The 16,087-nt window shown below is 37.8% G+C and overlaps 1 protein-coding gene across 1 annotated transcript in view; it reads right to left on the bottom strand.

Moving 5' to 3' along the window:
• The window catches only part of LOC130559124 (protocadherin-15-like), a 164,133-nt gene that overhangs the window by 58,988 nt on the left and 89,058 nt on the right, over positions 1 to 16,087 (bottom strand). Inside the window, exons 20-21 of the mRNA XM_057342027.1 lie at positions 13,867 to 14,172; positions 10,778 to 10,999 (exon numbers count right to left, since the gene is read on the bottom strand). Coding sequence (XP_057198010.1) covers positions 10,778 to 10,999; positions 13,867 to 14,172 — 528 coding nt within the window. The remainder of the gene's footprint in view (positions 1 to 10,777; positions 11,000 to 13,866; positions 14,173 to 16,087) is intronic.

Below are 16,087 nucleotides of genomic sequence, written 5' to 3' on the forward strand. Positions count from 1 at the left end.
TCTCTNGTACATTCCTCAATATTTTTAAGGGCTTATTTTGGTTTATGGAGTGTCCGACAACAAGTTTATGTACATACATGATGTAAAAATACTATTATTTCGTAATAATAAGCAGTTTTTATTACCTTACTTCTTGACTGACTCTCAAATGATTCGTTCCGCGATTCATCTGTGTAATCTCCGCCTTTCCGCCAGCGTAGTCTGATCTGATTGGTCAGATAGTGTAGTCTGCTGTGATTGGTCAGATGGTCTAGTCTGCTGTGATTGGTCAAATGGTCTAGTCTGCTGTGATTGGTCAAACGCGTTCAGCATGTGTCGCAAATGGACCGCCTATCATTACTGCTGTATTACGGTTTGCAGGTGGTTGGATATTAACAGTGTATAGAGAGAGATGGCGTCGATTTTACCTTACCAGTTCGAGCCCGAGTCTGACGAATCATTCTTTAATCCTTATACAGATGCCAGTAAGAAAAAGGACTGTTTTAGACACTTCTCTTGTAACAGTTAGTTATCACGGCATACAGTGTACGGTGTTCGTATCTTCAGATGTTATTATAACTATAGTACACCACGCAGTTCTTGAAATAAAGACTTTGCGAGTTAATATGGTTGAACACTTACATTAGCGCAACGAGTTTATAGCTAACGTTAGGTAAACAAACAGTAACAACCCCAAAAATAACGGTAACGTTAGCTAAACACAGACATGAGATAACGTCACACAAATTTAATTTTAAGTAAAGACAAAAATAAAGAGTCACACTTACAGGTTGTGATTCGGTGGAGCTTACAGGTCCAAATAAAGTTGGTATTGCAACATCTTTTAAGGAAAGACGTTTAATGTATCCTGCAGTAAAGGCGCCAAGATTGATGAAGCAATCTTCGGTAAAATGACGCGCGCAAAGTAAAACGTTCGGTTTATACTCCTTTGGTGTCGTTTGAAAAATAAATAGTAACCATTTTTTCCTCAGAAGTTCTTCCTTTGGTAGTGAAAATAAGACTGACTTAGTTTCACTACATAGAACACAGCTTCTCTTAGACATGATGCACACGTCACGAACGAGCTAGTACAGTGTTTGGGGAGGAGAGAGTTAAGTTTTCGCAGTCAGTAGGCGGGGATTTTTCTAGTGACGTAGGTACATTGTGGTTAAAGATTCGGACAGGTCATGGCTTGTTCGCGTGATTCAGAGTCGATTACCTTTTTTATAAGCTAATAACTTTGTTATTCGTTCACCTTCGGATTTACAACTTGGCAGATTGCTTACATTCAAACACGGCAAAATTAAACACTTCATGAAATGTATTTTTTATGATCTCGAGGAATGTACTCTTTAAACGTTGCATTGTCTCTAAGAACACATTTTACCTATTATAAAATAACCTTAATGCATGACCTCTCACATGCTATTGCTTTATTTATCTCATTGGGTTTTTGTTTTTTCTGTTATTTGTTTTTCCAGGAATATAACAGGTTATTTTCAAATGAAAGATGAAGTGCAACAAAACAGTACAGTATGTCCCATCTCAAACTCATGATATTACTTTAAAGAGGTAGTTCACCCTCAAAAAAATCTGTCATCATTTATTCACCTTCATACCATCCAAAACCTGTATATGACTCTTTCTTCTGTGGAAAACAAAAGAAGCTATTTTGAGGAATGTCTTGGATTTGTGTTCATTCAGTAAAGGTAAATGGGGGTCAATGTGTTTGGTGACCAACGTTCTTCAAAATATTGTCTTTTGTGTTCAGTATAAGAAAGGAAATCATACAGGTTTGGAATGACGTGAGCCTGAATAAATGATAAAAGAATTTGCATATTTGGGTGACTATGTTTTCAGGTTGGGACATACTGTATTAAAGTGTATTTTAGTGTTGCTAGTCAAGCCAAGTGTATCAATACAATGGTCAGAATTGTTGTAATTATTTCATGTTCTTGTGTACAAAGCGTCAGACTGGCATGATGAAATCATGTAATACCTGTTACCGTGGAATGATACACTACTTAAAACTCCATCAGTAAGGCATCACCGGATTATCGTTAGTAGTAATCGACAACATGCCACAGGTATTATACATAAACAATGGGATGAATACAGCCCCAAAATAGTCCTTTAAGATTGCTTCTTTTGTAAAAGCGCGTGTTTATACACCATGTTGACTTGTTTCTTATGAGAGAAAATTAAATTTTCTCTCAATCTTCACATCGAGTGTCTGTTGTGGGGTGAAAAACAAATCTGTGAAATTCTGGATGTGCTGCCTCTCTCCTAAGATGTGCCTTGAATCTCGAGTTTCCAATTCCAGAAACAGATTCCGCTTCTCGGAGATGTTTACCTTCAACTTAGCAAAGTTTGCAGCCGGTTAGATTTACTGCGACAGGGAAGAGGTGTAACGAATTGTAATGATGCTTTAGCTCAGGTGAAGGAATATCATTAAAGTCTGACTGGAGTCATATCTGCGCTTGTAGGGGAATTGGAAGGTCTTGCAGAAAACGACGATTTGCTAAATTTTTTCTTTTAAATGTCAGGGAAATTTGGCTGGGTGTAAAGTAAAGATGGGAATCGTAAGGAATAATGATTCTGATTTTAATCTTAGAATGGTTTGATTAACAATTCCTTTAACATTTCCTTTTAGTACTGTAGAGGAACCTCCAACCCCCTAATAACTGGTACAAATTTAGTAAACATTTACACATGTAGAATTGTTTTAAGAACCACATATTGCAACAAAGCTTAATAAATAATTGATTTATTTTTAGGGGTTTTAAGAATCATATATTAGAATAAAGCTTAGTAAATAATTGTTTATTTATTTTTAGGTGTTTTAAGACTGATATATTACAATAAAGCTTAAAGTCCCCATGAAACGGAAGTTGTGATCATTTTTACTTACGTATTTAGACGCATTTCCGAGTGAAATGGAATTTATAATGAGAAAAATAGTGGCCGTGGTTTTCATCTTTTTCTGCGATTTAATTCGATATATAAAAACAGCCGTTGCATTTTGAAATGGAACTGGCAGCAGATTGACAGTTGAAGGGGATGAGTTAACAGATGCTCCGCCAAAGCTGTCTAACATACGTCATTTAAGACATAGATATCAATAACTAGATTCCCCATTCAGGCACGTTGACGCGTCCGCCATCTTGGAACGGTCCACTGACGTCACTCGCAGTTTACTAGAATGCCACAATAATGTGCAGCCATGGCTGTGCATTTTAATTCCCAAAAAATTGGATACCCTTTTGTTGTTGTCATGTGTTAGTGTAGGAAATATAATGTTTGACTTTACACAATGACAAATATGTTTTCATAATCATACACAGTCAGCTTACTCTTGAGTGTTAACGGAACAGCTTGGCAGGGTTGCCAGATCTGTGAAACAAAATCCTTCATCACGAGTCTAACGTCCCTAGTCCAAATAACAGAACTTAACATTCATGAATAAAGTCATCTTAAAAGGATACTTCAGCCAAGAAACAAAATTTCCCCATGTCTTAAGGCATCCTAACTGAATATGACCTTCTTCTTGAAGAATAATGCAGTCGGAGTTATAATACCACGTATCCTTTTTATTCCAAGCAGTAGAATGTGAGTGAATGGTGGGCAATTTTTTGAAGCTCCAAAAAGTGCATCAAAAGAACGGCTCGACTCGAGCAGTCTTAACAAAGGTCTTCTGAAGTGAATCGATGCATTTGTTTAAGAGAAATATATTGACAACGCTATTAATGACAATGTCTAACATCCGCTGCATGCGAACAAGAGGCTTGTTTTTCCGGCAAATGACGCAGGTGTGTGTCGTAAGTTCCTGTGACGAACACAGCATTTTTAGTTTTCAGCCAATAGAAACACCGCCTCCTCCTTTAGTCACCATCATTTAGCAAAAAAAGATTGACACCTATGTAACAAAATCCTTCCACTCCTAACCTGTGGATAAAACAAACCGGCGCAACAGTTACAACGTAACCCAATTCCACAGGAAAACCGCAGACTTGGCAACACAGACCGGCTCGCACCGTTCCAATATGGCAGACGACCTACGTATATAGGCCCATAGAAAGAGATCCTAATGGGATATCTATGATTTAAGATGGATAGTCACAGGAAGGAAGTGCATTTTCAGATTTTAACTGAAGAATATGAGGGCACACGAATTTTAAAAAGAGAATGACCCTCATTGATAAACTATTTACAATAAAAGCTGCAATATTTCATGAAAAAAATAGGCATTGTAATTTTTTATTTCACTGGAACTTTAATAAATAATTGATCATAGATTAGATTAGGTGTTTTACATTTAGTCATTTAGCAGACTTTTTTTAAGAACCATATATTAAACAAAGTTTAATAAATAATTGATTATTTATTTTTTGGTGTATTAAGAACCATATATTACAACAATACTTAATAATAATAAATAATTGTTTATTTATTTATTTTAGATGTTTGAAGAACCATATATTTAACAGTTTAAAAGTTTTTTACACATAATTATTCATTTTTAGTTAAAAAAAATGTATTACAAGGCTTAATCAATATACATTTTCACATTTTTAACAAATATATTTTAGTTAAACTATGGTAATCAATTCACACAAAAAATAAACTTAATAAAACCATGGTAACCTTGGCAACTATAGTTACTATAGTAAGACCGTGGTAAATTGGTGGTTACTATGTTTTTATTACAGAAACCGGTGGCTCCTGTAGTTAGTTAACCCGTGTGTTTTGTGAAGGGTGGTTAGACTACAGTACATGCTAAGGCACCATCCTTGAAAATAAACTATAGTTTTACTACAGTAATTATGGCTTCTTTGTTTATATTTATAGTAAACCCATAGCAGCCACAGGTTCACTAAAGTATTCACTCACAGTAGTAACCATTGTTCAACCATGGCCTTTATAGTAAAACTGTGTTAATGCAAATGGTAATAAATCTGCCAAAAGTACTTCATTTTACTATAGTAAGTCCATAGTAAATTTTACCAGGGTAAGTCTAAAATTTGACTTTCCAGTGAGTCTTTTTCATGAAAGAAACACTGCATGAGTCATTTGTCTGTGAGTTTGATTCTCCTCTGTCAATTTGTGTTTGTTGATGAGGATGATGAACCAACCAGATAGAACAACGCATCTGTTTATTGGCTTTGTATTATTTCAGTACTCCCAGTTTATGGATGTGTGAGTGTGGTCAATACCCTCAGTGCAGGTCTCAGTGAACGCGCAGGTTGGGTGGTTTGAACTCTCACAACAGTTTCAGGGTTGTTTCGATCCTGTGTGCGTCTGCAGCCCTGGTCCCGTTGACCCCCCGAGAAGAGCAGCCCACTCCATATAGATCCATATATCTTCTGCTGTAGTTTCAGTCACTTGAGCTCATGCTGAGTGGTGAAAGGTCAGGATGTATCGATGTGGGCAACTCCCAATAAAGACACGCGGAAACTCGCAGCTTCTCTCCACGGCACTGGGCTGAACTTGTATAGCTCCTAAAGGCTCTGCTTTAAAACTTAGTGAGCTCTCTTTATGTATTCTGCATACATTTTTACTTTTTTTTATTTAGCGTCTGTCACTTTTAAATATTAAGGTACAATTTTGTGCTTGCATTGCATTTTGGGATTGTCTTGTCCTTTGCGTGTATTACAACCCTTTGATTTCTTTTGAATGAGCCAAAAAGTAATCCTAATATCATAATCATGCTGCCTACGTTTTGGAACAGCTTTAGCGTCTCCATTACGCCTATGGCGCCTTAAAATGCTTCCTACATATGCAGCTCACTAGGTTTTGAGAACGGAGCCAGAGAGATAAAATGAGTGCCATACACACACACACACACGCAAACGCACACACATGCACACACTTTCCTCACCATTAAAGTGCTAACTGATGAGCCACATCTGATCTGTGAATATTTCGGAGTAGCATGTGCTGAAGTGGGAAAGAGTTTGCTGGGGGCTCCCTCACATTTCACACACCATCCTCACCTCGCTCAGCTCTAATCAAAGGATGCCATGAGATGAAGAATAGCCCGCTCTCCTCCCACAGGGCAACATCCTGATCTCCACTCGCTCTCTATGCAGGAGGAATGCTAAAGGAGCACTAGGTTCTTCTTTTTTTTGCTCAGTGTTTCATGAGATGATAAAACGGTGCACGCACACTTTATACTGTCATGTAGTGGCCAATTACATTGTGGAAATAATTAAGCGCTTGTATTTATAACCTACTATTCATTTATCATTTTAAGTAGGGCTGTCAAACGATTAATCACGCAAAAATAAAAGTTAGTGTTTACATAATATATGTCTGCGTACTGTGCGTATTAATTTTGTATTTATAAAGACATACACATACATGTATACATGTTTTATTTTTATATTTTTAACATATGCATGTATTTGTATGTTTTTATAACAACAAAATTAATTCTCACAGTACACAGACATATATTATGTAAACACAAACTTTTATTTTGTATGCGATTAATTGCGTTTATTCATTTGACAGCCCTTATTTCAAGCTTTTATTGTCTAAAGCATGTTTGAGCACACAATGTTTTTGGGTTACAGAAGACATACAAAAAAGACAGATAACAAAATAAAATAAATCATTTATTTAAAAATGCACAATTGTTAATAAACTTTTACACAATAGACAAAAAATATGTATATACAAGCACAGAAACAAATATTTTTTAGAAATTCCTTAGTTTTGTGTCCATACAATTGAAGTCAATGGATGCCGGTGTTGCTTTTTTACCAACATTCTTCAAAATATATATTTTTTGTGTTGTGTAGATGAAAGAAAGTCATACAGGTTTGAAATGACATGAGGCAATGATGCAAGAATTTTCATTTTTGAGTGAACCGGCCCTTTAAAATGGTAGTCTCCCTGAGATGTGTCCACTTTTCTTGGCTACTGATGCGACTCGATTACTCATTTAATGCAAGTGTACATCATATTTGCCAAAAAATCTATTTGTGTGCAAAACTTGAAGTGAAAAAATGACTTGGTACGCCCTAAAAGATGATGTAAAGTGCTTTTTGTAATGGTGGTGAATATTAGTGAAAGGCAGGAGAATCCATAAGCTGATTAATGTTGTATTTGTCATTGTGTATCTCCTCGAGGAGTAGAGGAAAGACACTGCCAGCAGGCACCGCTTGCCTCAATCCTGTTTTAATGAGGATTGGTAATATCAAGGGGCTTTATAATACCTGGAGAGAGTCCTTCAGAAGGAGCGTTTATCTCAAAGACACTTGTTCGGCTGGTGCAGGACCAGTAACTGCATGACGCTAACCAGCCAAACCATGACCTCTTGGTTGATAAATATCCATGTTTGTGTCTGTTTTTTTAGGATATGAATGACTTCTCGCCGGTCTTCAGTCAGGCGCTGTATAAAGGGGTGGTTGCTCCAAACGCAGAGAAGGGAACCGTCATCGCCACTGTGTTTGCAGACGATCAGGACCCTCCCGTGAGTACACAAAGACAAAAGTAGACTTCTGCAATGTTCAACTTGTGTTCTGATGAATCACGTGACAGCATAAGCAGATGTGGCTATTTTCACAAAGAAAAAAATTAAATCACTGAAAGTTGGGTTAATGCTTAAAAAATGCGTTTTAAACCTCTCATATTTCTCATATGTTGTGTGCTTTTTTGTTTTGTTTTGTAATACATTTCAAATAAAGCACACACAGAAGCAGAAAATATTAAGAGACAGTTTTTCTGATTTTAAATTTGACTATTTATAGGTATTTGTTTAGGCAAAATGATCATTTTTTGTTTCATTCTGTGAACTACTAACAATATTTCTTCCAAATTTCAAACAAAACCACGTATGCTCTGTTTTTTTCAGACCTCAAAAACTGCAAAGAAAACAAGTTCAAATTCACTTTTAAGCAATACAACAATAATATTTGTAAAATTTTTTATATGTGATAACTTATATGTGATAACACGGCAGTATATCCATTAGAAAAGTAGTCCAAACGAATACAGTGGATTAATAAATGTCTTGGTCATCATTTTGAGCTTATTTACTGAAATCGAAGCCAACTTCAATTTAAATATGGCAAAGCATCAATCGCTTTAAATGTCATTTGCTTTTCCTGGATAAAATATCTTATGCCAGATAGTCACAAGAACCAATGACATTTGAAGATACTGTATCAACTCATCCACATACAGTATTTGGATTTGGGTTTGTTTTGATTTTAATTTTGCTAAATAAACTAAAAATATTAATAATTTTCTTTCACAATAGTGCCGTTTTGCTTCAGAAGGCGCATATAAATCACTGGAGTCCTATGGAAAACTTAGATTTGTGTGCTTTAACAAGTTGGGAGCTTTATATGGACATCAGTGACGGATATTTCAAAAATCGTAGTTTGTGTTTAGCTAAAGAAAGGAAATCATAAATCATAAATACACATGGTATAAAACTATTCCTTTATCGTTTTTAGAAGACATGATAGACATTGATTTCATCATTTGACTTTAAACACCCCACTTTGAGATTCTCTCTCTAGCGTACCTGTTCAACCGCCTGCATTAGCATGTTAGGCTGCGGCTGTTTCTAATCAGATTGTTCTACACTGTCACTCTTTCTCTGTGTCTTCGCCGTCTAGAGACCAGCCCCCTTTTCTCGCTCGCTAGACTACTCCGCAATGAAATTACGCGTGACGGCGCTGAGATTTTGACACCGTGGTGGATCAGGAAATGATTTCTGTGCCTTCATCAGAGACGATGGAGATATTTATTGGGTTTTGGAATGCAGCACAGCACGCTCCCGCAAGTTTTAAAGCTGGAGGGAAACACAAGGCCATTATAATAGAGCAAACACGCACATCTATTTCTACCTTATAAATTACGCAAACAAGGTTATACGCTGCCTGAGGTTGGGTTTATTCTGAGTGGCTGTACACGCAGGGGGCTGGATGTGCACCTAGCGCCTGTAAATGTTTATTATCCACAGACAGTAAAACAGAAGGACGGTTTGTGGGATCAGAGTCCCTTTATGAGCGGTGTGGTAGCACTTGTTAACATAATTTATTGGTTGTCAATAACTGGCCAATAAAGTCTACGTTTCAAGGACTTTATGGAGGCCTGAATGTAGTTACTGTATTTAAAAGTGTTTTTACAGTGGGTGAATTTGTCTTGTTTTATATGTAAAATATCTTTTAATGAGGATACATTTACTTGGGAAGCAAAATTGCATAAGATATTACGACTTGTTTTTGTTGAGATATTGAGTTTATTCTTCAACCATTGGCATTTTTTTCATGTTTTAAGAATAAAACTTTGTTAGATGTTGTGTTTCATGTGCTCTTTGCATTAAAGCGACAGTTCACCCACAAAATGAACACAGAGAAAGATATTTGGACAAATGCTTGTAACCATTGGCCACCATTGACTACCATAGTAGGAAAAATGACAATGTTAGTCAAAAGTGCACCAGAACTGTTTCCTACATTATCCAAAATATCTTCTTTTGTGTTCAACTAAATTTAAGAAATGTATAAGGCAATTTTTCCTACTACAGTAGTCAATGGTGGCCAAGAATGGCTTGGTTACAATAATTCTTCCAAATATCTTCTCTGTGTTCATCAGAGCGAAGAAATGTATACAGATTTGGAACAACTCGAGGGTGTTTTCATTTTCGTTTTTGGGTGAAGTGTTTTGCCCTTGAACAGTTTTTACCTCATCTCTATGAAAGTTTTTGCTCTGTTGAAAAGGGAATCAAAGCACTCAGCTTGAATGTCTCTAATACAAACAGAATGTCTCCACTTGGTGATCGGGACTTTTTGTTTCACAACTGGATGTTAAAATAAGATGCGATGTTGGTTTTGTAGTTCGTTGTTTTTAACAGTTTGTTGGTATATACTGAGCACTGAGGTTTTTGCTCCTAAGAGTAAACCAACGTATGGCAGAATATCCACATCACAGCAGGGGTGCCTGAACCACTTTTTAGTTAACTCTTTAAGAAAGCTGTTATATTATAAAACACATCAAAGTTGATATAATTATCATTTATTCAACTTCAATCGAACGAAGCACACCCAATGGAAACCCATCCATTATTAAACTCTGGGGCTTTATTATCATGCGAAAAGCATCCTTATCTTCTGTGAACACCTATAACCAAACAACATCGATGGAAGCTTTACATAATAAAACACTGAAGTTTGTACAGTACATAAACTTCAACAAGTTCATTTTTCCAGCACTTTTCATCACACGCTACAGCTGCTGTAAACCGGAGGAGGCTAATCCTTCAGTTCTGATCCTTCGGCTAATCTTCGGAGGCGCTGGAGAGCGCTCGCGCTAAAATCCTCCCATAATTGCAGTCACAAAGCTAATGAGTCATTCAAGCCTGGAATAGCTGCGCCAGGCTAGCATCCGAACCTGCACCGAGCTTCGTCTGTCACACTGTCGCCGTCAACCAGAAATAACACGACAGGAACGTAGGCAAATGCAGGCAAAGATCCAGTAAACAACGCCCACGACGCTGCCAACATAACGGCTTCTCTTTCAGGACTAATTGAATTCGGAGATCAAATCTTTTGTAGGCATTACTGGAACACAGTCAACGGAGCTTCTGCGAGCGGCGTTAGCCACACAGACGCTCTGAAAGATCTAATCCAATCAACGGCTTTTCCTGATGCCACTAGACCTGATGAAAATTCGCCTCTCCCACCCGAACTCTGACAGGAACCTGCTGAACTTTCAAGAAAAGAGACCGACTTGATAAAAGAGAGAGTTTTAACGGGACGGCCGACGCTTTTATCAGCCTTACCGTGATTCTAACGATGACTGTTGCCGTGCCAGGAGGCAGGGTTCCTCCGTGATCCAGCGCCTCAACTTCAAAGGTGTAGGTGCTGTTCCCTGCCAAGTCTTCAAAGTCCAGAGCCTGCAGGACAGACACGGCGCCGGTCAGTCTGTTCACGGCAAAGAGCTGCCGGGCCGCTTCTGTTTTGATTCTGTAGGTCACGTTAGAGACGAGATCAGCATCCACCGCCTGAAAGACAGAGAGACGGAGAGCCAAGGTCAGGAAAGAAAGAATTAATGATCTCTCACTTCACCGGGTGCTATATTGCTACCTAACAGGTTCTTCAGATAGGTTGTGTCATGACGAATCACATTTCTATTGATCTTTGGAGATAAAAGCCCAAAAGAAGTTCAATAGAGAATTTTGCTCAAGTATCTTGCTTCTTAAAATTTCATCCTAAAAATGACACCAGTGAAATGATCTAAATGTAGAGAATATCAATCATCTTCAAAAGATCTTCAACAATATTATCTAATATCTATCAATATTATTTGTTGTTTAAAAAATTATTCTGAATTCCACTTTCTGCAACTGCCCCAGGCAAGCATCAATGTTAAGCCATAAAGAAATGGTTCACCCAAAAATTCTCTTATCATTTATACACCCTCATGTCATTACAAACCTGTACAACTTTCTTTCTTCTGCAAAACGCAAAAAAAAAGATGTGTTAACCAAACAACACTGGCCCTCATTCATAGGCACAAAACCACCGAGACATTTCCCAAAATATCTGCTTTTTATGTTCCAGAATAATATAGGTTTTCAATGACATAAGGATGAACAAATGACGACGGACATTTTATTTTTGAGAGACCTACACTATTAAGATTCAAGATCTTTGTCATCTGTACTGGTACAAGGAAATTCTATGTTGTCCATTAAATTATAAACTATTAAAATATCAAATATACACAATAGAAAATAATAATAAACAACACACAATAAAGTCAATATACACTATGAATAAAAAAGCACACTAGAACAGAAAAATGCATGTTGACTTTAAAGGGCACAAGTTCACTTTGTTCACATACAAGCACATTACACGAGCATTTCACTGCAGACATACACGTACAGTCCATGATAATCATGCATTGAGTCATCCACGCACAACATGATGCTAATGATGTTAATTAAGTGAATGCCAACTGAATGCTCAGAGGAGAGATGCCGTGCGTGTGGCAACCGTTCGGTTGCCTTTTCATGTGGAAGGCGTGTGGAATTGAATGCAACGCTGACCTCAAAGCTGTTGGAAATATACTTTATAAGCATCAAAACTCCCCAAAGAGCAGCGGCACAAAGAATCTGATCACTTCATCTTCCCCTGACCAGATCTGTCACCGGGGCCCCCGGCACTCTGACACCAGCCGACTCCGCAGGGGCCCGAAGGTGTCAGACACACTGAGATAAAAATATGGCAGCAAAATTACTGTCTTCCAACACCGTCACTCAATTACCCCCCCAACCCACGACACACGCACACCTGACGGGAGATTTCACGCAGAATGAATTTCATCCATCAGATAGTGTTGGGCACAGGATCTAAAACAGCGAAGCTCAACCTTTTTGACTTTGAGCCCCCCCACTGTCCACAACAATATTTAAAGGCCCCTCATATACTCGCAGCTGAAACCCAATAAAATATTACAGAGTTGGCATAACTAAAAATAGCTTTTTTTATAGTTTTAGCTTCATTTATTGCTTATTTTGAAAACAGAATAACACGCCTGTCACAAATATGACAGAGAACCATCGTGAATGCATCACACGTTACTTACATCTGCAAGCACTATTCATCTTAAAATTCAATATTTAACCAAATATTATAGTTTCGTTAAAGTGACAGTTCATCCAAAAATACGAACGTGGTCATCTTTTATTCCCCCTTATGTCGTTCAAAACTTGACTCTTTCTTCGGTGGAACATAAAAGAAGATATTTCGAGTAATGTATCAGTGTCCATACAATGGAAGTCAATGGGGGCCAATGTTGTTTGGTAACCAACATTCTTCAAAATATCTTCTCTTGTGTTCTGCAGAAGAATAAAAGTCATACATGGAATGACATGAGGATGAATAAATAATGTAAGGATTTTCATTTTTAGGTAAACTATCCCTTTAAAGGTATAGCTTTCCTGTAGCTCAGTGGTTGGAGCATGGCGTTAGCAACGCCAAAGTCATGGGTAAGATCCCAGGGATTGCACATACTTAGAAACAAGTATGTAGTATAATGCAATGCAAGTCTTTTTGGATAAAAGCGTCTGCCAAATGTATGTAAATGTAACCATGGCGTGACTAGCAAATGCCAATCTTTACTTACAAATACACTTATTTTGTTAGAACACTGGTTGTTTATTTAAACATGCTGTCTGTGTTGTTAAAAACCTTCTGCACTCGCATAATGAGCATCGATAAACTGCAGAAAATAAGACTAGGAATCTGCATTAATAAAGTAAATAGTGCGAGTTTTGAGTTCTTGTTGACATTAAATATACTGATACAGCTATACACTGTCACCGGCTTAAGTTACGCCGCAAATAACATGCAAATAAGATGCAGGAGTTTGTGCTGAAATACCACAGAATAACGTGTGGACCTTCTAATGAATTCACCTCAGAGACTTTTTGTACCCATTTGTCTCTCGTTTGTGTAAAATGCATTGGTGATTGTGTTCCACTAAAATTCCCAGGAGCTCAGGCGTTTAGAGGCACATTTACCACAAGACATCATCTCCTGCCTTTCACACTGTGTCTGTCAAGCGTGTCAATATTTATCTTGCTAAATATGCAGACCCGTCGGGAATAAACTGAAAAACTGCAGACGTGCTACCCTCCGACATCTCCCCCACACTCTCAAGAGAGACAAAAACACACATAAGCAGCCTGTTCCTGTCAGGACAGAAGACAGAAACACACCCACAAACAAGCGCGCTCAGCTCAGGTTAGATGCACAGGTCAAACAGAAACCAGCTGCTGCAGCAAAGCATGTTAAATGCAGAATTCAGAACAAACAAGAAAGTTTGATAAACATAAAGAACGACATCAACGATTAAACTTACAGCGATTCTCAGAATGACGGTTCTAGCCGGTGTGTTCTCCGGAACGCTGACCATGTATGTGGCTTGTGAAAACACAGGGCTGTTGTCATTGATGTCTGTCACCTCTACCAACAGTGTGATGGTGGTCCGGCGAGGGTCTACCGCACCATCGGACGCCTCCACGATCAGATCGTACCGGTTCCTAGTCTCCCTGTCCAACGGTACCGCCGTTACGATGGTGCCCGTGGAGTTTATGGAGAAGAGAGAGGCATGGGAAAGCAGGCGGTACCGGACCTGCCCGTTCAGACCGGCGTCAGGATCAGTGGCCTGGAAACAAATTCACACCCATGATCAAATTCATATCACTTCTCAGAGCGTTCGAACGAGGATCTGGATAAAAGTTCTCAGGTCTTATGGTCAGATGATTTCAGCAACACCGTGTTTTCTGTCATGAGAAGGGAGAAATACACTATATCGACAAAAGTATTGGGATGCTCCCTTCTAATAAACATGCCTATCTACTGTAATTCAGTCATTTAAATCAAAACTAATATTAATGCTATATCATACTACACCATATTAAAGAATTTATCTTTTCCTTTTTGTTGCAACAGTGTTAGAAGGACCTTATTCTGTTCTGAAATGAATGTACCTCTGTGTGGGACACATCATATTTATTTATATGTTCATATTGTATTTATTGTTATATGCATATTCATATGCAGTATAGAGCATTTTGCAAAACGTCAACAACAACGATCTACTGTATAAGCAATTATTGTTTCACTTTTGTATTTTTTCATTTCACATATATAATTCTTAAAGGCATTTGTTAAATATTATTATTCGGTGTTAAAAAACAGAAACTGGAATGCTTCTGGACCAGTGCTGTTTACATCTTGCAAAATGGTTTATAAATGTATATTCATCTATATATGTACATTTCTTAGTATTCATCCAAATACTAAGAAATTCACAAATTTATGACACAAACAGGTGTATCGCTCCTACTGTAACTTTAATTTCATTCATATTTTTCAAACCGTCGCTGTCCTTCTGAAACCTTGTAGGTCCAAATTTGCTGTTTTTCAGGAAATTGAAAAAACACTGTACTTTTTAAATGATTTAACATTGTGTTGTTGACAAGCACTTGCTTTTTATTGGTTTGTTATTTCCAAAACCCAGTGACAAATATAAAGGGTGACTAATAACAATAATGATTTAAATCATTGCAAAAAAAATCACAAAATATGGAGATACAAGGTTTCAGAAGGACAGCAGCGAAATTAAACTTCAGACTAATAATGTAATGAGCATATATATACTGTTACCGTGATTTAAAAAGACTCATATTGTGATATAAGATTTTGGTCCCACCATCCAACCTTACCAGATGCCCAAAGCACAGCCCTCAGAACTTCAAAAATGCAGGAGTGTGGGGCAGGTGAAACTAATCTCAGTCCTTTAGGGCAAAGAAATAAAAAAGTTGTTTAACTAATCCTAATTCCTGTGTGATTAGAAGAGCTCATTTGTATTTGAGCAGGGGTGCAGCGCTCGGCTATAATGGTTTCAGAGGTGCCTGCCATAATTCCTTCCTGGAGTAATTACACATGCAGACGAGAGAGAGAGAGAGAGAGAGAGAGGGCTGAGCATCAGAGACTCCGTCCAGAAGGGAGGGGAAGATGAGGGGCTGAAATCCAAATGCAGATGACTGGGAATAAGAGAAATGAAAGGAGCATGTCAGGCTCTGAGAAATTACGGACCACATCTGAGCAGTGGGGAATGAAAGTCCGCCCGTGGCCGACTCATCAAACGCCCTGACAGCACACTTACACAGCATCTGCTCGCTCCAATAATTAACTAATGGAAGGAATATGTAAACAGAACGATAAATAAACAAACAACAATACGCATGCATAAATAAAAAAGATAGTCGACGTTGTTTACTATCACAAGTCAGAACAGTGAGACTCCAGGAGCGTGACCACATCAAGAGAGCTTCTGAACAGCTGCGGTGTGCTAATTTTACTTCATCATTCCAATGCTTTAAAATGTTTCTTCCAAAAAAAAAACATGTTTCAAGTTATGTTCCTGCAAGAATCAGAACAGAAAAGCATCTGGATAATGACATGATACAACATAAAAAACATGTTTCATGAGCACTTCCCCCAAACTCGTGCCACTGGTTAAGGACGCTCAGTGACAAGAAAATGGAAACTACTCTACTAAAAAACAAAAGAAT

Source organism: Triplophysa rosa, linkage group LG9 (genome assembly GCF_024868665.1).
Source record: "Triplophysa rosa linkage group LG9, Trosa_1v2, whole genome shotgun sequence".
NCBI classification, from domain to species: domain Eukaryota; kingdom Metazoa; phylum Chordata; class Actinopteri; order Cypriniformes; family Nemacheilidae; genus Triplophysa; species Triplophysa rosa.